At 36.4% G+C, this 27,803-nt stretch overlaps 1 protein-coding gene across 5 annotated transcripts in view; it reads left to right on the forward strand.

Annotated features, from left to right (window-relative positions):
* Positions 1-27,803, forward strand: part of CEP112 (centrosomal protein 112) — a 420,942-nt gene that overhangs the window by 102,478 nt on the left and 290,661 nt on the right. For all 5 annotated transcript variants that reach the window (XM_077780421.1, XM_077780423.1, XM_077780424.1 and 2 more), the window contains 5 exons: positions 7,561-7,715; positions 8,276-8,405; positions 9,702-9,794; positions 10,614-10,673; positions 19,545-19,624. In XM_077780421.1, coding sequence (XP_077636547.1) covers positions 7,561-7,715; positions 8,276-8,405; positions 9,702-9,794; positions 10,614-10,673; positions 19,545-19,624 — 518 coding nt within the window. The remainder of the gene's footprint in view (positions 1-7,560; positions 7,716-8,275; positions 8,406-9,701; positions 9,795-10,613; positions 10,674-19,544; positions 19,625-27,803) is intronic.

Consider the following 27,803-nt stretch of genomic DNA (forward strand, 5'->3'; position numbering starts at 1 on the left):
GTTTTTTTTTTTTTTTTTTGAGTCTTGTTTTGCTTCCATGCTGTTTATTGTAAGCAGACACTTGTATAGCTTATTAGACTATGTCCTTTGGTATTGGCAGGGATTCTCTTGTATGAAATTCATAATTAAAACATGTAAACACTGAATTTTTAAAACAATATATTAAAACTTATAAATATGAAAATCCTAGCAAAATGATTAGATGCTTGGGCAAGTGACAGCTGTAAAATATAAGGCTCGATTCGTATCGGCCTTAGACACACCAGAAGTCTGTGGATGGCTTTATTGAGATTTTAGGCTCTCTTAGTGGAATTCTTTACCTTTTTCTGTATCACAGGTCCTGCTGGCAATCTTGTGAAGTCTATTTAGTCCTTCTCAGAATAAGACCTTTAAGTTAAATAAAATATTAAGATTACAAAGAGAGGGAATTTTCTGAGTTACAGTTATCATAATAGTAATACATAAAAGTCATAATAAAATAATATGTTTACAAACTAATGGAATAAGTACCAAGATTTAGCAGTAGGCCTCATAACTATTGTAACTTGTGAGTAATAATGAGGATAAACGATATTTAGTGATTATCCAAAACTATGATGGACTGTGCAAATAATCTGTGATTTCTGTTCGTCACAGGTATTGCTAAATACCGCCCGGGTTTGTTGACTGTATTTGGTTGAAATGCAATGCTGAAGGTCAGGGTAGTGAAAATTAACATGAGATTTTCTTTTCCGTTCTAGTTTTCTGACACTGTGAATTGTGCTCATGGACCTGGATCAAGGTTAAGAGCCCCAATCTTAAAGAGTATCAAAGGGCCTTAGACACCTGAGATTTTCTGTTGGCCATGATTACCTGTGGTTAGTAGGGACAGGTGGTAATTCATGGGACAACTTGTGTCCTTGAGATCACTGGAATTTGTCATTTTATAGTCACCACCACCATTTTTACTTCCAGCCTCATAATTCTGAAGAAACCCCCAAATAGCACCAGTTCATCATTTTGAATTAAATAACCACTTTAAAAAAAACTAGATTTTATTTTTTAGAACAGTTTTAGATATACAGAAGTTTTGCGAAGGGAGTCCACAGTTTCCGTATACCCCACACACGATTTCCTTTACTAACGGCTTCCATGATTTTGGCATACTTGTTACAAATGAATCAGTACTGATACATCGTTATTAACGAAAGACCATACATAGATTATTCAGTTTTCCTTAATTTTTATGTAATGTTGTTTCTTGTGCAGGATCTCCACCAGGACATCACATTACATTTAGTTGCTGCGTCTCCCTAGTTTCCTCTTGGTTGTGACAGTTTCTCAGACTTGCCTTGTTTTTATGATCTCGACAGTTTTGAGGAATGTGGGACAGGCATGTTGTAGGGGCTCCTCTGTTGGATTTTGTCTCATATTTTTCTCATGATTGGGCTGGGGTTATGGGTTCAGGCCATAGGATCACGCAGGTACAGTTATTCTCATCACATCATATTAGTGGTGCATGATATTAATGACCTACCACTTTTGATATTAATTTTGATCACCTGGCTGAGGTAGTGTTTGTTAGGGTTTTTACCTTAAAGTTACTCCCCACCTTTCTATACTGTCCTCTTTGGAAGAAAGTTACTGATACTTAAGAAGTAGGGAATTATGTTCTCATTACTTGAGGGTGGGATATCTATATAATTGTTTGAAGATTTTCTGCATGAGAGCTTATCTCTTCTCCCTTATTTATACACTTATTGAATCATTTATTTGTATCAGTATGGACTTAGGGATATTATTTATTTTATATGCTGGGTTATAGTCCAGTATTTCTTTATTTTATTTTGTTGCTGAAATTATTTCAGCTTTGGTCATGGAGAGATCTTTCAGTGGGCTCCTGTGCCCCTTTGATATACCCCCATCAATGTAGGTTCCGTGAAGAAGGCATTAGAAACCAAGATCTGTGTGCTAGGTGTGCTCATTACTGCTGGGGTCTCATTTCTTTTATGCCCTTTTACCTGAAAGATGCTAATCTGTAAATATATGCATTTCTGTAAACATTTCTATATGTAATCAGCTGTATCTATATTAAGCTAAACATAATTTCTTACTGATATCTGCAACTCTAATCCATTACCACATGGATTATCCCAGCTTCTTCCCCTCGTGTATCTGTACATTTTCAATCCAGCAGTGGAAACATGGCTTCCACCATCCTCCTTGTTATTAATTGTTCAATTCCACTATGCATGTATACCTGTATCAGAGTGTTTAATCCATACCCCCATGGGAACCAACTTTGAGTACAGTGCTTATGAGCAATGACTTTTTGCTTTTGGTTTTACAAACTCAACTCATTTCAAAATTGCTTACACCGTCACCTTCCCCCCCTTCCCTTCAATGAGGTTTTTTCATGTATTTGTAAAATAACTAGATTATCTTGTCACAGTCTGCATTTCTTCCTGAGATTTCCCCAAATTCCTAAATGATTTTTTTTAATTTGCATAAAGTTCATTCTTTGTGCTTTAAAATTCCATGTGCTTTGACAAATGTATCTTCTCATGTGTGCGTCAGTATAGTATCATACATGATATTTTCACTGTTCTACAATATCACCTGTGCTTCACTCTCTGCGTCCCCTACTCCTCTCCCTAGAAGCCCTGGCAACCACTGATCGTTTTACTATTTGTATTGTTTGTCATTTTCAAAATGTCATTGGAATCATACAGTATGTCTACTTTTCAGATTCATTTCTTTCATTAAGTGTTTGTACCCTTGGGGCCCCTGGGTTGCTCACTTGGTGGGACCCCAACTTTGGCTCAAATCATGATCTCACAGTTCGTGAGTTGGAGCCCCGCGTCGAGCTCTGTGCTGACAGCTTGCAGCCTGGAGCCTGCTTCGGATTCTGTGTCTCCCTCTCTCTCTGCCCTTCCCCCACTCATTCATTTCTCTCTCTCTCTTTCAAAAATAAATAAACATTAAAAATAAAGCAGTTGTACCTTTAAGTGTTCTTCATGTGTTTTTGTGGCTTACAAGCTCATTTCTTTTTATTGCTGAATAACATTCAATTATACGGATGTACCATAGCTTGTTTATCCATTTGTCTATTGAAGGACATCTTGGTTATGTCCAGTTTTGGGCAATGATGAATAGAGCTGTTGTAAACTTTCACCTTAAAAGGTTTTGCGTGGGCATAATTTTCAAATCAATTGTGACTTAAATCAATTGCAGCTTCGCTACAGGAAGTATAAGCAGAACAAATTAGTGCATATATGTACCATAAAATATTTATGGAAGTGTTCATGGTGATGTTATGTTTTGTAGCCAGACACCGAAAATAGCCCATCAATAAAATGGATAAATTATTTTTAGGTATATTCACCCAAAGGAAAACTATATATAACAGTGAAAAAGTTTTAATTACTGTGATACCCCATGACATGGATGAATCTCTCAGACACACAGTATGCATGATGAAGCCTGACCCAAAAGAGTAATCTACAATGTCATCCACAGGATGTTTAACAATAGCCGAAGTTAATTTTTTTGTCATGGAAGTCAGAGTATTGGTTGCCCTTGTGGAGAGGATGACCAATAAGGCTTCAGAGTGGCTGGTGATGTTTACATTTTGCAGTGGCTCATGAGTGTTTTCAGTTTGTAAAGTTTTTAAGATGTATACTTAGGATTTGTACATCTTCTTGTCGTATTTTATTAAGTTTGTGAAATAAGATAAAATATGTCACTCTTTTTGCCATAGGAGTTGGACGTTAGCTTTCAAATAGTTGCTGAGTTACTAACCCTTTCTAATTTTTAGCTCCTCTAGGATTTCAAACGTTTATATGTAAAGGTCCAACATTTGTATTTCTAGTCCTTATTTCTAATTCTATCAGTTGTATAACTGAAGGCCCATTGGATATCTTATAATTTCCTAATACATAACTTGTTGAAAGTCATGTCTTTATTTCCTACCAAAATGATATTCTTTCAAACTTTCTTTTTAATTCCCAATGTGCTATACTTCTCTTGGCACATTAGGTTTTGAGCCTGGAAGATTTTTAATTCTTGTCCCATGTCATCTCCTTTACTTAGTATTTTACTTAATCATACTATTTGGTTCTCTGAAAAATTTCTTGGATCTGCTCTCTTCCCTTCTGTTTCCACAGCTACCACTTGAGTTCAGGCCATTGTTGCCTCATTCCAGGACCGTTCGGCAACCTGCTAGTTGCTCTCCCTGTCTCCTCTTGTTCTATACCCACAAATGCAATTTGTCCCTTTTACCCATGATCAAGAACTTTAATTACTAGTATAATGCCTATCATAAGTTCTGCTTATAAGCCATGCCCTTTCAAGAACTCCAACCTTATCTTCCATATGCCACATTTGAGTTCACAATGTGGGAAGATATTCTCTGCACATAAGGTAATCTGTTTGTCATTATGTATACAGTTATTTGTTTCTTCCTTGATCCTGATGTTTCCTTCCCCAAATTGCCATCTACACTGCCTGTCACAGTCTGCAAAGTATGATCTGACATCAGCATCTCTTTTCCTAACTAACTTTTTACGCCATTTTGAGGCTTCTGTTATTTTGTATCCCTTCAGTTCTTTGTATTCAGTTTAAAAAAGATTACTTTGCCTAAATATTATTGTCTTAAGGTATTTCATATATGCCTATATGCTTTCCCATAAGTTTATTTTATTTACTCTGCGTCTATTTTGTGTAAGACACCATGAGTGTTAGGAAAATGCTTTAAAAATACATGCTAAAAATAAAATAATAATAATAAATTAAAAAATAATAGAATGAATAACTGGCTTACTAAACAGGGGTGTATATGAGTGTATTCTGTTGGCATTTATTATTCTACAGGCACTATAAGACTTCTTATACTGTTGTTTATTTTCCTGACTTGACCTCAGTCCTAATTTCCTTTCTGAGAATATGGGTTTATGATTTTTCACGTAGCCCCGACTTTCCTGCATATACTTCATGCCACATTGGCTTCAGAGATGCTATAGTCACAACCTGTGCGTATGCTATTTTGAACCAAGCAACAGATTATCCACCTATTTTGGATAACCATGTTCTGATGATATTTTCTAAGACCTCCAGCCACAAGTCATCCTTTCTTGGAGTATTCTTGCATTTATATTTGATCATCATTTAATTTAGCAGACCTTCCTTATATATTTTGAGTCATGTAACAAATTCGTCATAGATTTTTAAATTTCAGTATCTAGGTCATCTGCATGTTGATTTCTGGATTTTATCCTCTTCATTCTAATTTTTGACATGGCTTGTATTTTTTTTTTTAAATTTTTTAATGTTTATTTTTGAGAGAGAGAGGGACACAGAGCATGAGTGGGGGAGGGGCAGAGAGAGAAGGAAACACAGAATTTGAAGCAGGCCCCAGGCTCTGAGCTGTCAGCACAAAGCCCGACATGGAGCTCAGACTCACAAACCGCAAGATCATGACCTGAGCCGAAGTTGGATGCTTAACCGACTGAACCACCCAGGTGCCCACATGCCTTGTATTTTCTGATTGAATGCTAGACATCATGTATGAATGATAATAAATGCTCTGGATGATGCTGTCTTCTTCCAGAGAGGTACCACTGAGAGGCATCTGGTGTGGAGACAGCTCTCCTTGATCCATTCAGGGACCAAAATGGCTCCAGGTGGATTACAGTCCTTGGTGTACCTCTGATTCATTCCCACTCCTAGTGTGGCCTTCTACACAGTTTCAAGTGAAAGTCACTGGATGTTACCAGGGGCCTCCCTCCTTGATTTTTACTCCTCAGTGATACTGCTGAAAACTCTAGGCTGCTTTTCAGAATATTTTCCCCTGGTATCTTGGCCACCTGTCCTGTAAATGTTAGAAATTTGGCAGATTCCTTGAGGAGAAAACTGCCTGTGTGCAGCCTGCTCTTCTGTGCACCTTTTCTCTCAGGGAACTTGACTCTTCAAGTCCTGGCTGCCTGGGCTGGCTCTAATTTCCATCCCTCATCCTGATTCTCCAACTTTGAGGAATGCCTCAGCTTACAGAATGTTGACTGGTCTCTCTGAGTTTTCTGCCTCTGGCCCCCTTAAGTCCCAGCTGCCTTGGAAGTTCTCAAATGCATTCAAATTGGTTTTTTCTTGGTGTCTTTTGGGTTTTTCACTTGTTCTCAGTGCAAGTGGGATCTATTGCAAGCTGCTCCTTCATAGCCAGAGACAGAAGTTCCTCTCTAGATCATTTCTGTTTCTAGTATATCTTGTCTGTCTCTGGTAATTTCCAAGAGAAGAAAGAATGAAAATCATTTTTATTCTACCATTTAAAACTGGAAAGCCAAGGATGTATTCTTTTCTCTGTTACTTTCAGTCAATCGATATTTAGGAAACAAATATATATATTAGAATATACATTGGAAAATTATCTTCTGAAAGGAATTCCCAAAGCAGAGGGATCATTAATAAAGGGGCAGAGTGACTAGGATCTATGGAGAAGAAATCTAAGCAATTGATATTTGTCAGGCTCTGAGCTAGGAATTGTATGTATTTCCTATACATCATATGTTTATACCATGTTTTTACATTAGTTGTAATTATTTTCATTTCTCAAATTTAGAACCTATTATTTCCAAAATTTAAGTTATACACCTAAATTCGTATTATAATGAAGAAATGATGGAATGAATAAACAGTGTTAGGGTTGTAATATTGTTTAAATCTTAAGCCTTATTTTAAATGTTTACCTTAGGATGAATATAAAACAATACTAATTGATTGTAATATCATCCTAGCCCTTTCTAATTGCTCACACTTAGTGGAAGTGTAATTATTAAAATGAAAATCAGTTCTGCTTTTTACCCTAATTTTAGATAAAGTACCTAGTCACAAATACCTTGACCTAGTTTTATAAAGATGAGAAATTCAAAATGACATAGGCATCAATAGTAGGGAAATAATTATGTGATGGTTTTGAAGACTTTGGAAAAGCAGTGCTCTTGATAGAATGGTAAGTAAATAGAAATATGAAACAAATGAAAATTTGTTTTCACTAATATTGCAACTGTGTAATAAAATATTTTTATACACTGATTGATGATATCAATTGATACTGATATTGATAATTTTAAGAAATTAAAATTTAAAAATTAAAAAAAACATTATTATATTGCCTTTATACTTTTAATAAGTTTCTAAAACTTCAAATAAAGAGTAAAGAATATTGCCAAGTACATATCTAATAAGTTATTGAGTTGCATGAAGAGAATTTAACCTTTGTGAGGATAAGGACTTCATCTCTCTTATCTACTGGTTTGTCCCTAGATCCTGGAATCATACCAGATTCAGTAAATATTCATTGAATGAATGAATAGCTAAAAGCATATAAATATGATGGTCTTACTTTATGGGAGAAAGCATTCTTTTTTTTTTTTTAATAAAGATTTTGTTAAGAGGTTGGTTTAATTTTTAGTAGTAAAAATATTGTTTTGTTATCTCTAATACAGTATATGTTTTCTTCAGGCTACTAAATGATACAGAAGTGTTATAAAGTCAGTCAGAGGCTTTCTTAATAATGACGTATTGTTTCAGAACCAGATGGTCAAGGAACTGGAGTCCCGTGTCCAGCAGCTGACTGGAGAAGCAGAGAACAGTAATTTACAAAGACAGAAATTAATTCAAGAAAAATTGGAACTTGAGAGAATTTACCAGATAACGTGTAATGAATTACAAGAAGTAAAGGCAAGGTATTGTCTGAAGTCATATATCTATCAGGTGTGGCTGTCAAGTACTGATATTGACTCTAAAAATTATTTGCCAAAATTAATTACATTTAACCTTGGGAGGTTTCTACAAAAATCCTGCCATTTATTAATTTTAAAAGTCCCATTTACTATAATAAGTATAACATTTAAGAAGTTGGTAAAAATGTGAATAGGATACTTGTTTGATATATTGAAAGATAATGGGGGCACCTGGATGGCTCAGTTGGTTAGTGTCCAACTCTTGGTTTCAGCTCAAGTCATGATCTCACAGTTTGTGAGTTCAAGCCCCACATTGGTCTCAGTGCTGACAGTACAGAGCCTTCCTGTGAGTCTCTCTCTCCTTCTCTGCCTGCCTCTCCCCTGATTGCTGTTTCTCTTTCTCTCTTTCAAAATAAATAAACTTTAAAAATATATTAAAAAAAGATAATGCATTTGAGTTTGGTTCACTAAAAAATTTCATTTTAGAGTGTGATTCTAAATGTATTTGAAGTATATATATATATATTTTTTTGAAGTATATTTTAGTCTCTTATTTCCTTTAGGCGCAACTCACTACATAAAGAGAAAGATCACCTTACAAATGATTATGAACAAAACATGAAACTATTTCAAACCAAATATGATGCTGATATAAACCTTCTGAAAAAGGAACATGCTCTTTCATCTTCTAAGGTATTATTTGCTGTAGAAATAGTCATACAAAGTAGTTATTTACTTTACTCAGCTTAGAGCCATAGATAGCCATGTGGAAGCTAACTATTTGGCATTTGAAATTAGTCTCTCTTTTGCTTTATTCTTGGAATAACTGAAACTTGTAAGAATTTTAATTGGTATTTAAAATACTGAAAATGCTGGGGCACCTGGTTGGCTCAGTTGGTTAAGCATCCGACCTTGACTCATGTCACGATCTCACAGTTCCCTGAGTTCAAACCCCGAATCAGGCTCTGTGCTGACCGCTCAGAGCCTGGAGCCTCCTTCAGATTCTGTGTCTTCCTCTCTCTGCCCCTCACTCGCTACCACTCTGTCTCTCTTACTCTCTCAAAAATAAATAAACACTAAAAAAGTTGATAAAATACTGAAAGTGCTAAATGTCTAATACAGAGCATGATATAAATATTTAATAAAGTAAATTCTGCTATGAGTTAACCCTTTTTAGTACCAAAGTTTTTAAAGGAGGAAGCCTATAGTAACTCAAGAAGAAATGCTCAGTTGTGTTAAAAAATACATTTTCAGAGAACTATGTACATTATTATTATTACTTCGAAATCTGGGTTCTGTTTTAGTTTTCCTGTCATCGCATACCCCTGCAGGAGCCCACAGATACCCTTATTGACCACCCCCCCCACTTCTGTGTTTGATATTGAAACTTTCCGCAAAGAGTTCCATAGCTATACTACTAAGGTAGTCACTTACTCGCTATTTTATGAATGAAGTATTCCAGTGGATTTCATTTTAAAATGAAAATTTAGGAGCACCTGGGTGGCTCAGTCGGTTGAGCATCTGACTTCGGCTCAGGTCATGATCTCACAGTTTGTGGGTTTGAGCCCCGCGTCGGGCTCTGTGCTGACAGCTCAGAGCCTGGAGCCTGCTTCGGATTCTGTGTCTCCCTCTCTCTCTGCCCCTCCCCTGCTCATGATCTGTCTCTCTCTGTCTCTCAAAAATAAATAAATGTTAAAAAAATTTATATATAAAAAAATAAGATGAAATGAAAATTTAGAATGTTTTCTGTAAGCCTGTTATCTTTATTGGTATTATATTTTCATAGCTTTAAATACTGTGGAGAATTTAGTTTATATTTTTACTTTAAAAGATTAATTTTTAAGCTTTTTTTAAAAACATATTTTTCATTCAGATTTATAGATCATTTTAATTCTGATTAGAACTTTAATCAGAGGGGAAAAAGGTAAATTTATTCAACCAGAAGTTCTAGGATGGTACTGTTTTTCATTATTCTTCAAATTCTTTTAGGCATCTGGTATGATTAAAGAACTAGAACAGAACATCTGTCAATTAAAACAGCAGCTCCAGGAATCAGAACTTCAAAGAAAGAAACAACTAAGGGTGAGTCCTTATTTTTATACAGAGCAGCAGCAGCTAAATCTCACCTTTCCTTGTCTTGATTATGTGGATAAGTAAGGGTCGATTTAAAAAAAACTCTCAGTCATGCAACTAGCCATTTTTTTCTTTTGTTACATTGTATCATTTTTCATCTTATTTATTTTAATGAAAGTAGATGCTAATGGGATATAGAGAATACAGAACAGTCATTTTAATTTGAATAATCTTTTTTGATTCATTCAAAAAATGTCTTATTTAAATACATTATTATTGTAGAATAACTTCCTCCCTTTAAATTCCTCTCTACCGGTCTTCATAATTTCTCTTTCTTCCTCACATCTGCTAGATCTTTCCTTTTCCCTTATGGTCAAGAATTGCCAGGCTGGCATCTGACATAATTTCAAATGTATTATTTCTATATTGAGTCAGTTGATTACTTTTAAGTAACCTCCTAAAAATAAGGGCCAGAAACTTTCTCTTCCACTGTGAAGTAGGTCCTTGTGAGAAGGTTAACATCTTCAAAGAACTAAGGTTTCTGTTCTGCCCTAACATAAAGCTACTCATATTTCTCTTGGATCCCTAGGGCTCTAGTAATAACATGCAAAACTTGAGGAAGGTGTCATTAGATAGTTTGTTTATTTTTAATATAATCTATTGTCAAGTTGGCTAACACACAGTGTATACAATGTCCTCTTGGTTTTGAGGGTAGAATTGCTTACATACAACACCCAGTGCTCATCCCAAAATTTATTTAGATTACTAATTTTATTGACTCCAGTAGCAACTTTAAGTACAATCAAAATAAATATTTATTATTCACAGGATCAAGAAAATAAGTTTCAAATGGAGAAAAGTCATTTAAAACGCACCTGTGAGAAAAAGGTAATCTGTTTTGTGGGGGCGCTGTAAGACATGAAGAATGAGGGCTTGTTTTACAGACTGTGCATCCTAGACCTTAAGGAATCATTTATTTCTTAAGTTTATTTCAGCTAGCCAGTGATCAAATTTTGCTTCTTCATTTTTCTTTATAAACAGCCTCTTTAGTTTAATAGTATCAATGTAAAAACATTGTTGTGTATTTAATGAGTGAAGAGTATTGTGGTGTTAACGTCTCCTAATAACACTTTGAAATTATATGTTTTTCTAACCAGTTTAAAAATATACAGTTGATGGGAGCTGTTAGTGTTCCGTTGTATCATATGTGCAGTAATTCTAAATATTGAACCAAAGAATATAAAACAGTGGAAGAATTGTCTACTACTTAAAAATTTCATGAGTAATTGTTTCTTGTTATTTAGAACAGTGTATATACTACTGCATATGCTGGCATCCATGTTATCAGTAATAACTGAGGGGTTTATTGATACACTGTTAACACCTTTGGCAATAAAATGGAAAAGTTCTATAGGTTTGTGACTTATTTTTTAATGTTTATTTATTTATTAAGAGAAAGAGTATGCATGCGTGTGTGCACAAGGGAGGGGCAGAGAGACAGAGGGAGGGAGAGAATCTCAAGCAGGCTCCACGCTGTAAGCACACAGCCTGATGTGGGGCTTGATCCCGTGATCTCGTGAACCGTGAGATCACAACCTGAGCCAGAATCAGGAGTTGGAGCTTAATCAACTGAGCCACCCAAGTGCCCCTAGGTTTGTGACTTTTAAACTTCAGTTTTGAATTTCTTGTTTGCTATATAACCTGGGTAGTAAGGAATAGTTGAAATAGCAAAGACTTTATTGCTGCTTTTGTAATTATTTACTGTTATAATATTACAAATTAATCCACTTGTAAAAATATAATGGAAACTGAGAAGAACATTAACCCTTCAATAATTAAATACATACAAGTTAAAATTAGGCAGGTTTTATAGCACAACCTTCTTAAAACACTTTGTATATCTCATCTCACTTATCCATGTAGTCACTCGGCAGAAATTTATTAAATGCTTTCATTGGTCAAAGGCGTCATCGGGTTGGGGGAGAAGTTAAGGATAAATTAGCATAGATTCTGTCTTCCAGGACAGAAGACAGAATTCCAGGACATATTCTCTTAATATCTGAGAAGAGTGTTTCTGTTATTTGGAAAAGTGAGTATTTCTACAGACATGTATTGACTTGAATACATGCCCTTTATAATTATAATTTTCTGGGGCACCTGGGTGACTCAGTCGGTTGAGCCTCTGACTTTGGCTCAAGTCATGATCTTGTGTTTCATGAGTTCAAGCCCCGCATCTGGCTCTGTGCTGACAGCTGAGATCCTGGAGCCTGCTTCAGATTCTGTGTCTCCCTCTCTCTCTGCCTCTCCTCCACTCCTGCTATCTCTCTCTCTCTCTCAAAAATAGATAAGCATTAAAAAAATTTTTAATTATAATTTTCCTATTTCTAAAGTTTTTTTTCTGCTCTTTTAATGTAGCCTCAGTGCAAGGTCTTAAATATATTCCGTGTCTACAAAATGATACATGATATCTGAATAAGAGAGAGAAATATTGCTTTCATTGAATAAAGAAGTTTTTTTTTTAAGTTTTTACTGTTGAGCATGCAGCTTCGTAAATATTTTAGTTACTAAAAGAAGATGATACATTATCATAAGCCTCACCCCCCACTGTATAAGGCACCCTCTGGGTATACTGGTTGGTGCCTTGTTCGTTCTTTGTGCAGACATCTGGCTTCCTGTTCATTAAGGAACACCTTGGCCTCCTGCTTCATTAAACTCTGTGGTCAGCTCTCTTCCTGAGATAGTATCTGGGTACCTATGAGAGAAAGAGGGAGAAGCTGGGAGTGAAGAGAAGAGCAGGCACTGATGAATTTTAAAAGAATATATTCCTGTCCCAAACTCCCGTTAAGTCCTCCTGAGGACTATTAGAGACAGTGATAGACTTGGCTAGTTAGCCACAAAGTACACTGAGGTTTCTGGATCAGCGCCTCTGCCTGGCAGACACACACAGGAAACAGAAAGTTCGAGCTCAATTCGCGCCTGTCCAGTAACCTTCCACCCACTCCTGTTCTGTTTCCCTAAGTGAAAGGGGAGCAAAACTAAGTCCTTTTTATTAGGTATCCTAACCACGGCTTTTTCCCTTTCCCCAAAGTATCAGTTCGCCTAGCTTTTTAATAATGTAAGTAGTTAAAGTGTGTTAATTGTTTTCAATGTAAATAAGAAGTGTTTAAAATAATAGCAATCTTTAAAAGAAAAATAAGCACAATTGGTCACATTGCCTACGTTCTAACATTATTTGTACTGGAAGAAAACGTTGCTCAGCATGTCAGTTTTTGTTTTACAATTTATTTCAGTCACCTCCTTTTAAATTGACATCTGTTCTTCTTTCTTTATTAAACCTGCTGTGATCTCAGTCCATGAAGATTTGACGTCTTGTACCCCCCTCAGGGAATATCCTTTTTGACTGCGCAAAGAGCTGGCATGAATCTGACAGAGTCCTGGCTGTGGACTCAATAGCTAAGTGGGTTGTATAGGGTTTTTGTCGGTCAGCCAGTGTTACAGGTGTGCGTGTTCAATAACTTTTGGTAGAAAACTTAGTTCTGAATATCTGTTCAGGAGGAGGAAATGCCATCTGAGTGACATTACTTCCTCATGCTAGTAAGAAAGCAGCATGAGCGATTCTAACTTGTCTTTGAGGTCAGAGAAACAGCATCAAATGCTGTCCCTAATTTAAGCACACACACATATTATCTAATGGTTTTTATTGATCTCTAGTGGCTATTGCCTGCTCTTAAGATCTTTGAACATCAAACAAATAATAGGTAGTAAAACTAAATGTCATTGTTTGATGAAGTGTCCTAATCTGTTAAATCAGGAAATGGTCAGGCTAAATGATTTTACTAGCAAGGAAACACCTGCCTCCTACAAATAACCGATTGCTTGTTTTCCAAACAGTCACCAAAGAGTGAAAGATGGTGCTGTTTACCTAAAGAAGTTCGTGAGACAGATGTTAGGCATGTATATTCTGAAATGTGCTAGAACTAAAATACCTGCTTAGAATTACTCTGCCGTAACTGTGTAACAGATGAGGTACGAAGTCAGCTGGAGCTCACAACCATCACAATCTCGTATTCCAGTGTTTCACGTTCACTTATGATTCTTTTAATCAGGTTAAAATAATTTAAAATACTGACAGCTTTACACAGAATATACTGGGTAGTATTTTCCGTTTTCTACTGGCACGATTTTCTTTAAGAGGACAGTGTGCCTTGAGTGAAGTTTTTTCAAAAATGAAATTGCACAGTGAAATGTCTCATAGCGAGAAGTCAGGCAGCCCAATGCCACGTTCCTTTTGTGGGGAAGCCGAGGCTGGAGATGGTGGAGATGCGGTGGACTTAGCCAGGCAGAGTGGGTGAGTGGTAGTCTACCTCCCCTTCCTGTGCCGGGATTTCCACCATGGTGTATCTGTGTCCTTCTGCGGAGCAGAATCTCTTTCTTATTTATACAATTACTCCTTTTTTTTTTTTTTTTAATTTTTTGATTACTTAAATTCTTGGGCTGCAGGGGAAGACAGACATAATATTTTACATATGTTTACATACATTTAGTAAATGTTCAATAATTGTGGTTATGTCTAGTTCAATCAATTATTTACAACAAACTCCCTGGGTTGGGAAATATATGCTGTATCTTTGGTTCTCTGGTTTGTATTTTCATTATTTAAATTATTAAAATTTATTCTGGGTATTAACCATATATAGTCAGGAAAGGATTACAAGGTCAGATTATTCCTCGCTGCCTACATTCATAAAAAAGAAAAGGGTGACAATAAAATTATCTTTATCACTACAACTATCTGGAATATAGGTAAAAACTGAAAATAGAATCCAAAAAGACCCTTAACCACATACTATAAATGTCTTCAATTAAGGACAAATAGATAGTTCTTATGTGGGCCAGGTACTGTGCTGGGTGCTTGCAGTGTAGAAATAAATGAGAAAGAAACAGCTTCTAGCCTTAAGGACCTTCTGGTCAAAGTCTGTGCTTCAACATATGTATGTTTACAGCCAAGGGAAGTCTCTCATTCTCTCCCTCAGATGGTCCCATTTCTGCTTCAGAAATGGATCCAGTGGTTCAGAGGCAATAAATCAGATCAAGGTGCTTGTGTTAGCGCACCGACCGGCATCAGGAAGTCACAGCTGCAAACCTGATGACAAGGTTAAGGTTGAATAGAGAGTGATAAAAAGCACTTACCAGAGCTCAAATTCTTAGCAATTCAGGGACCATGTTGTAAAAGGGCAGATAGCCCATCTAAGGGATTTACTGTATTGGGCCATCACTGTGATCTTGGGTCTTCATAATGACTTTGGGATTTCAAGAGACTGTTTATGTATAGATAGAGATAGATAGAGATATGTTTATGTATGTATATCTGAGAAGGTAATGATAATTTTTAACCATTGTTGAGAATTTATTATTATGTTCCAAAAATTGTTCTAAGGGTTTTATCTGGAATAATTTAACTCATCACAATTAACCTATTTTCCATGGAGTCACGTATTAACTTATCCCAATTTTTGAAATATAGTTCCTGTTAATCCCTATTTTTCAGGGGGAGGGGATGCAATGGAGGCACAGAGTGTTAAAGAACTTGTGGAGGAAGCAGGGTAGAAACCCATGCAGCCTGACCCCACAGCTTGTGCTCAAAATCCCCATGTCACTTCAGATAGATTTTTCTCAAAGATACGGGTAATTGTTTCGAGGTTTTCACTTAAAGGGGTAAATCTCAGTGATGCCTTCATGTGGAGCCTTCTGAGTCCCAGGGTGGGGGAGACAGAGCAGGAAACAGGAAACCCCTGGCAGTGCAGTACAGGGTACAGTGGAGGTGAGTCCCAGCACGGACAATGCTGACGGGCCAGTAAGTCCGCTAGTGGCTCCTTGTTAGTTCCCCGTGTAGCCTGTGGCTTCGGAGTCCCACACAAGTAGGCTGGGAGGGATGGAGAAAAGCTCCTCCTCAGTAGAAATCCCCAACCCACCACCCTGGGGGTTTCCTGGGACCTGGATTTCATCCACAGCCCTGAGAAGAAGACCTCCCCCCCCCAGCAGGCGTGTCATGGAAGCGAGGTTCTGCCCCCTGCACTCCTGGCCATGCATCAGATCCAAAAGGGTAATACACTGTTTCCAAATGAGTAGGAGAAAAATAATGGGGTCTGTGGAAAAATAACATAGAGCAAAGGAATGACAGCGTTATACAGAAGACCCAGGGAAGGGAGTTTCTTCTGAAAGGTATTACTCCAAACAAAGACATAAAAAAGAAATTTATCAGTAGAATACTGGAAAATATGACATCTATGAAAGAGGAACAGATCCCATAAGGAAAGAGAATGATGAAGTGAGAACGGAGGTAATTGACATGGAAAGGGTTGTAAAGAACCTGAAAACATGATAGCAGGTTTAAGATTCACGTAGGAGCTGGGGAGGGGCAGAGCCGATGTGAAGTACGAATCAGGACAAAGCCACAAGGGAAAGGCAAAGAATAAAACATTTTGAGAAAGGAGATAGACAGTAAAGCAGAAAACAGAAAACGAGTGTACAACAATTGATACTCCTGAGGGGGGCCTCAGAATGGATTAACCCAGAAGTAAAGGTAGGAGAACTTTTCTGAAGGTCTCTGTATACGGATTTAGAAGAGTCACCCTTTATCAGATTAAAAGCAATAAAGAGATTCAACAGCATTTGAACCTCAGTGTAGAGAGAGGTTTTGTAAGTATTGAGGCCCGGGTGAGAGGGAGCAAAGGTCAGGGGAGTTTAGTCTCCCAGGTTGCAAATCTAAATGTCTTAAAGCAGTAGAGTGACACATGCTCTGTTTGTAGGCCAGAATGTTGTGACCCAGTCATCTTATACACACTCTTGCCCTCAAGTGCAAGGGCAACAGCTGACCTCCATGGATGTGAAGAGCCTCAGAGATAGATCACCCAGATATTCTTTTTGAAAATAAATCATTTCTGGCTGATGTACTTTCATTCACCTAAGGATAAGCAAAATATCAAACAAAACAGTAGAAAATACTCAAGAATGAAAAAGAAGTAGTGGTGGCTGCCACAATACTAGAATAGAGTTGAATTTAAATGTTAATTGCGTACAAGATATAAAATAATGCAGATGTTGGAAAAATTTCTTGAGAGAAGAGGTGTGTAGATTAAAAAAATATTAAAACAGCTATCTGGATCAAATTAACTGGGTTATTTAAAAGAAAACAGAATGGGTAGGAGAAACTGTTATTTAAAAAGATAGGACATGGGACACTCAGTTGGTTAAGTGGCCGACTTCATTTCTGGTCATGATCTCGTGGTTTGTGGGTTCGAGCCCCACATCAGGCTCTGTGCTGACAGCTCAGAGCCTGGAGCCTGCTTCAGCTTCTGTGTCTCCCTCTCTCTCTGCCCCTCCCCTGCTCACACTCTGTCTCTCTCTCTCAAAAATGAATGAACATTAGAAAAAAATAAAAATAAATAAAAAGATAGGACACGGAGGCTAATTTTTCACTTATTGGCTACTAGAAGTATCAGTTAAAAATAATTGTAATGTCTTTATAGTATCACCGGTGAAATGAAAATCTATGTCAGTCTATCAGAACACAGAGGAGTTTGGAACAACAAAAGCTCTATATAAAAGGAACATAAAACCCTCAGAAGCCTGAAGAATATTTTAGTGATGGCAATAAATTAGGTAATCTCCCCTAGTGAAAGAAAACATATGATTTGGGTCAAAAGCCAAATCTGTGTGATATTTGTAAGAGACTTAAAATTAACTAACAGAGGAAACTTAAAGCGAAAAGGCCAGGGAAACGTGTGACTGCAGTAGAAACATTAGCACTGAGATGTTCACTTTCTTCCCAAATGTCATTTCCCCACCTTCCACTCAAACAGCTTTTCTTTTCTTTGTGTTTTTATGTTAAGTGGGTATTTGGATTTTTACTTAAGATTTCATTTCAAGAAAGGATTTTACTGATATGAATATGTATGTTTCCAAAATGTCCACCTTGGGTCATCTCTGGGTTGAATTTTGGGCTTTAATCTCTTTGATTCTGTACATTAAAGAGACCAGATCTGTGTGGGGATGGTGTGCCTGTTGCTTTAAAAGTGTACTTACTCCAGTTTAGCATGTCTACTGTATGCCAAGTACAGACCAAGGACCTAATATAAGTAAGGCAGTAATTTCAGTCTAGAACCTGGTAAAATTGTGGACAATTGAATTTTTTTCTCCGTGTAAAGTAAATAAATGCAGTGGCAAAAATTTGCAAGGCAGGTTAGATGCTCTTTCTCTTTTTAGTAAGATAAGTGTTTATAAGCTTTCTTAATTTACCATTTAAAATATGGGAGAAAGGGGTTCCCTGCCCTCATTCTACTGAGGGCCTGTCCTTGCCACCACCACGCATGTTCCTATTTCCCACTTTTTTTCTCACCGTTTTCAGAGCAGCCAGTAGAAGCTTTTTGATGTTCTCATGGACTAGGAAAATATGAAAAAACTCAAGGAAAATGTCCTTTTTCTCTCTCTTCCTTGAGTTTACAGACATTTGACTTTATGTATTTATTTTACTAAAACACCAAAGGAGAAAAACGTGAGAGAATTATCAAAGGAAAAGGTTTTTTAAAAACTTTTTAATTTATTTTTGTGAGAGAAAGAGAGAGAGAGAGTGCAAGCATGAGCAGGCAAGGGGCAGAGAGAGAAGGAAGACACAGAATCCAAAGCAGGCTCCAGGCTCTGAGCTGTCAGCAGAGAGACCAACACGGGGCTTGAACTCATGAACTGTGAGATCATGACCTGAGCCGAAGTCGGAAACTTAACTGACTGAGCCATCCAGGTGCCCCCAAAGGAAGAAGTTTTTGAATTTAGAGAGGTCTCCATCCAAACTGATATAAATAGCTAAGGACAGGCATTTTGGGTTAGCACCAAATCCATGTTTGAAAAGTGTCTTGAGTGTGTGTGTGCATGTGTAGTGTGTATGTGTGTGTGTGTGTGTGTGTGTGTGTGTGTTGTTGGTGTTTGCTTGTCATTCCTCAGCCTCACCTGGGCTGCCAGCAGCTATGGAACCAATATTCCCACCCCACTAAGTGACTTGCGTTTTCTCACTTCCCAGCTAGGCTCTCTTGTGTGTGGAAGCCTTCCTGCCCATTTACTTCTACCTTCCTGTTCAGTTGTCCCAAAGTCTCCTTTCCTATAGATCCATGTAATATCCTTGTTGCATATGCTTATCTGCATTTGTACCTGAAGAGGTTTCTGTAAAGAGAAACTTCCAGCCCTCATTATTCATGCTGCCTTCCCACCAACTCAAAGGATACTGCATTTAGGAAAGAGATACTCATGGTCCGGGGATTACCTCCCACACTCAGTGGACACTTGTACAAACCATTCCCAGCAGTGGAAGGGGGGACTGTTTCATCATAACCTGTATATGTTTGCAGAGTATAGACATGTCATTTACCACATTCTCCTGAATCTCGTGAGATTCCTTTGGCTAATCTGTAAATTTTAAAAAAATTCAAAAGTGATCGCTCCCTCTTTGAACGTCTTACACATCAGTCTATTTTACAGGAGATCCACACACAGGTAGATTCACACAGTTACAAACTTTGACAAGAAAAGAGGTATTGGAAGTATAGTAAGTGAAATAGTTGTATGGTAAATGATTATGGTTAACCAAGTCTCTGTCTTCAAATATCTAAATCTAATTTTACGTTAAAAATAAGATTACTGCTTCATTGTTTGTATTTCTCCTTTGAGTACTTGCCTTCTGGTAAATTTTACACATCTTTGTGATGGCAGATTCATGACTTGGAGAGTGAACTTGGTAAAGAGAAAGAAGAAACTCAAAAGAAAATCCATAAACTTGAGGAAGCGCTGAAGTGAGTAAAATTATAATATATTTAATTAAAAAATACTCTTGTTCTAAACCGTGAGCCAAATGAAGTAACTAGAACTTAAACATCATCTTTTTATAATAGCCTTGCTGTGATTTAGTTGGAGACCATTTTCCATCATGAATCTCTATTTTCTGAATTTTATTACTAGCCAACACATTTTTTTTAGTGAAAAATCAGTTCATCTGTTTTTAAGTGATAGGAATGTAAGAAAATAGAACTTAGTGGTTTTAGATGCTTTCTTCCTTTTAAATGAAAACAAATTAAAAAGAAAAAACCCACAAGGTTTAGGTCTTGGGATGTTTAGGAATTCCTCTGTAGATTTTTTTTTCTTTTTTGAGAAATTTGGGTAATGAAATGTGCCAGTTATATTTGAAAATGGACTACTATACAACCATTGTTTAGAAAAGATTTTGTCTCATGATATGACACTTAAATATGCACATTAAAGTATCAGATTTTATTTGTCTTCTCCATTCATTTACTAGGTTGATTAGGCTTTTCTTATCAGTAGGTTTTATCATTCAGTTTTTAGCTGGAAAACATTGATTTAGTCAATAAATATTGAGTTTCCACCATGTGTCAGGCAGTGTGTAGTCCCCTCCCAGAGGACCTTAGAGGTGGTTGGAAAGATATTCAATAACACTGGCAATTTTATTACAGAGTGATAAGAACAGGGTACTTGACCCGAAAAAGAGATTTAAGAAGGGAAGCTTACTTGAGTGCATTATACCTAGCTAGCTCCCAGAGAATCAGCTAATTAGATTCTTCTTTCTTCCTCAAACCTTCAAACAAGAATAACTTCTAGAAAGGCCAAAAAAGAACACCCAGAATCAAACAAACTTAGTATCAAATTCTGCCTGGGAAGATTGCATGACCGTTTCCTCTCCCTCATTTTGCTTGTTAATAAAATGTATTAGCTGAGTTGCCATAGAGAACATCTTAAAATAATTTATGTACGAGGACATCATGGGATATCAATTTTTTATCTACACAAGGACTTATTCCTTATTTGTTCACATCACTGCATATGAATTAGATAAAGTCAGAAGAGAACTGTAATATTCATTAAATGTTAAGTTAAACACATGTGCTTTATGCTCTAACTTGGACAAAACTAGGGCATTCTGGCTCTCTTTATGGATGGGATGCCCTCCCTTTATTCTTCATTCATTTTGTCCTCCTTAAAATGTTGGTTAATAACTTTCTTCATCTATTCAGTTTATCACACTTTTCATTTCTCTTTTGTTCTACTTCGTCTCTCTTCTTTCATAATCTCTTTATACTTTTTTCATTGATTTGTTGACTTGCATTTTATATCCCTAGAGAAGAGAAAATCCCTTTAATAACAATACATCAACAAAGATTTGTTTGATACTTAACGATGCCTGTAGACTGTGGTATGATATACAAATAGAAGGTTTAGAAGATATAGCTCAAGACATACTGCTGTTCTTTTTTTTTTTAATGTTTTATTTATTTCTAGGAGAGAGAGAGAGAGAGACAGCGTGAGCAGGGGAGGGTCAGAGAGAGAGGGAGTGACAGACTCTGAAACCGGCTCCAGGCTCTGAGCTGGCAGTCAGTACAGAGCCCGACGCGGGGCTCGAACCCACGAACCACGAGATCATGACCTAAGCGAAAGTCAGACGCTTAACCGACTAAGCCACCCAGACGCCCCGACATACTGCTGTTCTTAAAGACTTTATAGAGTCCGGGTGAGACATTGGAAGTACTTAGAGTCCTGGATATTCAGCTATTGGCAGTAAGTGTATTTGGAACTCAGGAAGATCTTTTCAGGGGCGCCTGGGTGGCTCAGTCAGTTAAGCATTCGACTTTAGCTCAGGTCATGATCTCACGGTTCTGTGTTCAAGCCCCGTGATGGGCTCTGTGCTGAAAGCTAAGCTCAGAGCCTGGAGCCTGCTTCAGATTCTGTCTCCCTCTCTCTCTGACCCTCCCCTGCTCATGCTGTCTCTCTGTCTCAGAAATTTTAAAAAATGTTTTTAAATTAAAAAAATTTTTAAAAAAAGATCTTTTCAGTGACATACTGAGAGTTTATGTCTAAAATAGTGTACTATCTTTTTTTTTTNGCCAACTGATCTTTGACAAAGCAGGAAAGAATATCCAATGGAAAAAATAGTGTAGTATCTTTTAATGTTTATTGAACATTAAACAGCCCTGAAGCCTCTGTAGTTTTCTATATACAATGTTATCATTCACTGAGTCAAGTAACACTCTTTAAGACTTTAAAGGTCTGTACCAAAATACCAAAGTTTACTTGGAGTTAAAAAGATTTTTTTTGAATTTTTATTAAAATTGCCCTATAGGCCTGTTTCTCCCATCCCCTGTGCAGGTGTGTCTTCATTTTGACTAAATGTCTTGTCTGACCCTAAACGGTCCAGCCCCTGAGATAACAGGAGCATTGTGGCATGAAGGGAACAGAGTAAGTTGTTGTGTGGTCTAAACTTTAGGGTGAACAGCACAAGCTGGCTTTCTTCCTAAGGAAAACAGTCTGGAGGATGCTGCTACTACCTTTGAATCTAAGAACTGTGTTAGACCCAGTTGGGGTCCAGGGACAATTCCATAGACAGCTATGTGTGATAAAGAAATTGCCTTGATTATTAGCAAAACGTTTTCTCTAATAAATATGCACAAATTGGAAACTTTCAGTTTCAAATGTGGTGGTGGTATTCATTTCATCATTTTTTCATCTACCCATTAGGGGTGCATGTTGAATGTGTGGTAGACACCAGGAGAGAATAGGAATTCATACGTAGGAATTCATATATGTGTGAACCCATGACAGATGTATTCAACTCAGTCTGCAGTTAAGAGCTCAAGGTGATACCTGAGAACCTCTCATTATTTAAGAGGTTCTGATTTGAAGTCAGCCTTCACTTTAAATGCCTATTCCTTAAAGCTCATTTGCCTCTTGTTACTGTTTTTCAGAAATTATTACTGTACTACTTAGAGTTTTTATTCTATACAAATCCTAAATATTTTTTGCTTTCTATTTTATTTTTATTCTAGAAAATAATTTTAATATTCTCCAATAACTGAAAGTTATCTGAAACTATCAAGGGTATGAATTGTATGTGTTCATTTGTTCTTCAAAGATACGTAATTAAAATATATGGGAAGCTTAGTAGACTAATGAATGGAAAATGACCATAGATCACAAGATAATTTGGTATAGCTCTTTGAAGGCCTAACACAGATTTTTTTCCTTATTTTTAGAGAAGTAAAAATCTATAAACAAGAGAGGTAGGTAGTATAGATTTGGTTTATTCCTTTTTCAATATTCATATATTTTTAACAGATTTGATAACCTGAGTTTTTTGTGCTATAAAAATAATAAAACATTGTTATGAGGTACTGTATATGTTGTCTGTTTTAAAGTATTTAGTGAAACATTCCTAAGTATTCTTTTTGACTGATACTCTCAAAGTCTTCTTTTGCAGTAAAATACAAAACTGCCTTGAAACAGATTTATTCTGATCCACTTTTACTTTTTTTGCATTGTCAAATTAAACATTATAAGTGTTTCTATTCTNTAGATGATATAGTGAGAAATGACCCTATAGGAAGCAAGCCGTTATTTAACTAAAGCATAGTGTTTTGGTTGTAGTTGTTATGTATAGATACATATGTACATGTGACTGTGTGTGAATGTATATACCACAAATAACACTTCTATTGGGTTTTAAGAAAAAATATAGAGGGATGAAACAAAGGCAAATCTGGGCCTGAACCTCTCAGCCCAGGGGCCTCTTGACATTACTAAAACTACCATGCATATTTGTTAAAAGGCGACATCTTATGAAAGCTGGCTATTCCTTTATTCTTCTTTTTAATCATTGCCTTAAATTTTTATCTCAGTTACTTTATAATCCTGAAACATAGTTTTATCTGACTTTTTGCAAATTTTTATAATATATAAAATGTAGATTTATAAGATATTTGAATATATAAATATTTAGAAACGTATGTTAACTTTGCTCCTGCTTAGAATTTGTTGTAAATAAAAATACTGTAAGGGAAACAGTGGCTAATTGTACCCTTACAATTTTTAAATAATCTTTTTAAAGCTAGGTCATAGAGTACCATGGTTTAAAATCTGAAAGATTAAAGAAAAGAAAGAGCATACAGGAAAAGCCCCCTTCCATATAAGCCTCCTAGCTGTGTATTTCCCCTTTCTGGAAGGAGCCATGTTGCTCGTTTTTGTGTGGCCTTTCACCTGCAAGCATGAATATTCCTTCCCCATCATCTTTCCTCTTGTACTCTACATACATCCTCATCTTTCTTTTTTTGTTACTCAGTGACAATTGAGTAGTTTATATACTCATCAATATAAACTAGAGATTGTTCCCTATAAGGACAGAAAGAGCTTCCCCATCTAATTTATGTACTTGATATAATCTGTGTAACCGGTCGGTATTAATGCCAGTTCTTCCATCCGTCGTCCAGTACCTGTATGGTTTGATTTTAACCCTTAAATCTGTGATCCATTTGGAATGTATCCAGGGTAGGCTGTGAGGTAGGGATCCCGTTGTTTTTCTTGTTTGTCCAGTGCTTACTTTACGTACCTCAAGAGCATTTATTTAATAAGCTAGTCTCTCCCTCATGAGTTCTGCCACAGGCTCTCCATCATTGGATGTGTTTCTAGACTTTCTGTTCCGCTGCAGAGTTCTGGATATGCTTGCACCAGCCTTATACTCTTTTAATTACTGCAGTTTAAGAATAATGTTTAATGTCTGGTAGGACCTCTTTTATTCTGCCACAGTGGTCTTTTTTGGAATCTTTTTTTCTTGTTTATATTTTTCCACTTGAGCTTTACAATTAGCTGTTGAGTTAAAAAAAAAAACCCAAAAAACAAAACCTTAGTCCTATTAGTTTTTTTGTTAATGTTTCCAAACATGTATAGCTCAACAAAGGAACTGACAATTTTTAATGTTAAATGTTTTTATACAAGACCATGATATGTCTTTCTGTTGGTTCAGGGCTTCCCTTGTGCCCTTCTATAGCTATACCTTTTTTTGAAACAGACATTGTTCTTCAGAAATTTATGTTACTTAAATGTCATAAGTTGGTTCTTTTGTATTAAGCATATGTACTAGTATTTTGACTATCAGGGTAAGTGATGCAAGAATTGAAACCTGTAGGAAGTTGTACCTTCTAGGTTTGAAGTTTCATACAGAATTTGAGGTATAGATTTTTTAAAATCTCTGTGCTTTTGGGGGACCTGGGTGGCTCAGTTGGTTAAGTGTCCAACTTGGTTTTGGCTCAGGTCATCATTTCACAGCTTTGTGAGCTTGAGCCCCTCATTGGGCTCTGGGCTGTCAGCAGAGGCTACTTAGGATTCTCTCTCTCCCTCTCTCTCTGGCCCTCCTCCACTTGTGCTGTCTGTCTCTCTCAAAGTAAATAATCTTTGGGAAAAAAATATAAAATCTCTGTACTTTTTTTTTGGACACCCCATGTACTTTTATATGAAGACTGTAGAACTCCTTAGGGCATTACTTGATTTGTTTATACTTCTGTAGCCATTCAATCCCTTATATTTGATTTATTTATTTATTTTTTTTCCCCTTATATTTGATTTAAATCAAATTAATTTATTAATTCCTCCTAACATATACTGTGTTCTAGGAACTTTGTTGGTGCTAAGTATAAAGTGCTGAACAAAGCAGTAAAGGTCTCTGCTATGGCCGCCATATACAGCTGCACAGGTTTTGTACTGCGTAATACATCATTCATTAACACATTACTATGGTCCACTGCATATTAGTACCCGCACTATGGAGGGCGCCGTTCAGAGAGACTACCATGTGATGTTCTAGAAGTCGGGTGTGTTTTCTTGCTTTAGTCGATAACCTCAGGTATTATTGATCTTATTTTATTTACTTAGTAGAAAATAATTATTTCGCCTTCTCTTAAACTAATGTTGGGATTGATGCCCTATTTGTAAAGATAGAAATTTTTTTTTATAATAGAAAGAGAAAAATAGAAAAAAAGAAATGTTTCAGGCACCATTTCAAGAATTCAAGTTGGTAATTTATAGGAAGTCCAGAATCAGTCTGCTTAATCCTCTGCCCATGATATCTTTTTAAAGCTCAATTATCCGAGCACCTCGTAAGGGTCTTCTCGCTTAGCTAGTTTTCCTTTACTGGTTACCATCAACTCAGACTTTCAGACCACATTTCGGGCATCCTTTGTGTAATGTTTTCCTCTGTTTATGTATGCACGATGACTGTCAGTGTTGTTTTCTTCTGGAAGCCAGTCTAATGGGATGTCTCCAAAGCTACCCAACTTTTCCTTTCAGAGTAAAAACAATCCTAGGAACTTAAATACAAAGTCTTATTTATTATGGAATTTCTATCCAGAACTCTTTAGAATTCTACTGATTTTTTGTAGTGCTGATTCTAGGCAGCTTATGGATTTGAAATGGTTTCAGGATTATATCATTTAAATAATGGATGAAAATAAGAAAAATAAATAACTTAAAAAAATAACTTCAAGTAGAGTTTATTTCAGCAAGTAAATAGTTCATGTATTTATAATAATAGTATGTAATGGATTTATAATACAGAGTGAGCTGTTATAAGGTAAGTAAAACATCTTTTTAAAACAGACTGAAATGACTTTTATAGTATAAACAAATATTAACATAGAATTAAAATTAAAATATAAACATGTAGGAAAAGGGGGCTATTATTGTACTAGCAATAAAATTATTTCTGTATTTAAATTCTAAATTTGCCTTGACCTGAACTCTTTCAGGTGGTTTTAGGAGGCATAAGAGTTGGACTCAGGACCCAACTGTCATAGATCCTAATTCCGGCTCAGGTTACTAGCTCTGTGACCCTACATATGGTGCTTAACTTCTATGTGATGTAGTCTTCACATATGTAAAATGAGAATAATAAGATCTTCTTCTTAACATTGCTGAGAGGCTTGGAAGCATTAATATGAGCATTTAGAACAGTGTGTGTTATTTATATGTATGAGCCCTTCATATTTAGTTTGTCATTGTCTTATCAGAGGGTACAAACTTCTTCAGAAAAAGTGATCTTTTCCTGGCACCAGTATTTTTTAAACAGCTTTATGATGTATAATTATCACAGCATAGAATTTACTTGTTTTAAGTGGTGCTAAAAGTGGTTTTTAGCAAATTTACAGTTTGTGCCACCATTGCCATGATTCAATGTTAGATCATTTTCATTCGCCCAAAAGATCCCTTATGGCACCAGATTTTAGAAGGAAATTATCATAATTGATTTTTTTTTCCTGACTGAAGGGAATAATAAGGGACAAGATCTTCACCAGTTATTTTGTGTAAAATGCTAATTGACCACTTCTTAGTTTGACCCTCAATCAAATGAAGTCATCTAACTGAGGTATACTTTGTCATTTTGTGGAGACCTAACCTAACGGAGTCCTAATGTGTTGCTTTTGGGATTTTTAACGTGCTGATGTTTTAACTTTAATACAGGGATGAATTTAGAAAGCAGATTTTGTGTGTGTGTCTGTGTGTGTGTCTGTGTGTGTGTGTGTGTGCGCGTGCGCGCATGTGGGCACAGGCAGGTATCTGTAAATACACTGAGAGGGACCTGGAACTATATACATATGCCAGAGTGTTTGGGATGAGCATAGGGGGGATGTTCATGTTTTCCTCTCTGTATTGATATATAGTTTGAGTCTTTTCCAATAAGAGTAGTGTGTATTACTTTTCTAGCTTAATAGTAAAAGACAAAAAAAAAAAAACCAACAATAGGGATTTTAGAAGAAAGAATTCTGAAATATTAATAATGGTTACCTCTCGTTGGTGAACATATGGGACTTAAAAAGAATTTCTCTGCATTTGACATATTCAAAAATACACACGTCCAGTAGTTCCTCACAGTCTTGAGATACTTTCAGCTTGTCCTAACTCTCTTAGCCAGCATGGGCAGGAGCAGGCAGGAAACCCAGACAGTCTCTGGAACTACCTGAAGTCTAAACATTTTGGGTTTTTTTTAAAGTTTATTTTATTTATTTATTATTTTGAGGGAGAGAGAGAGAGACAGAAAGAATGCAAGTGAGAATTTTTGTCACCTAGAATGAAGGGTTTCTCTGCTACATTTTAAGAAAGGATATTAGGAAGCCTGTGGAATATAGAATAGAACATACA

The sequence above is a fragment of the Crocuta crocuta genome, unplaced genomic scaffold (assembly GCF_008692635.1).
Source record: "Crocuta crocuta isolate KB4526 unplaced genomic scaffold, BGI_CrCroc_1.0 scaffold288, whole genome shotgun sequence".
Taxonomy (NCBI): domain Eukaryota; kingdom Metazoa; phylum Chordata; class Mammalia; order Carnivora; family Hyaenidae; genus Crocuta; species Crocuta crocuta.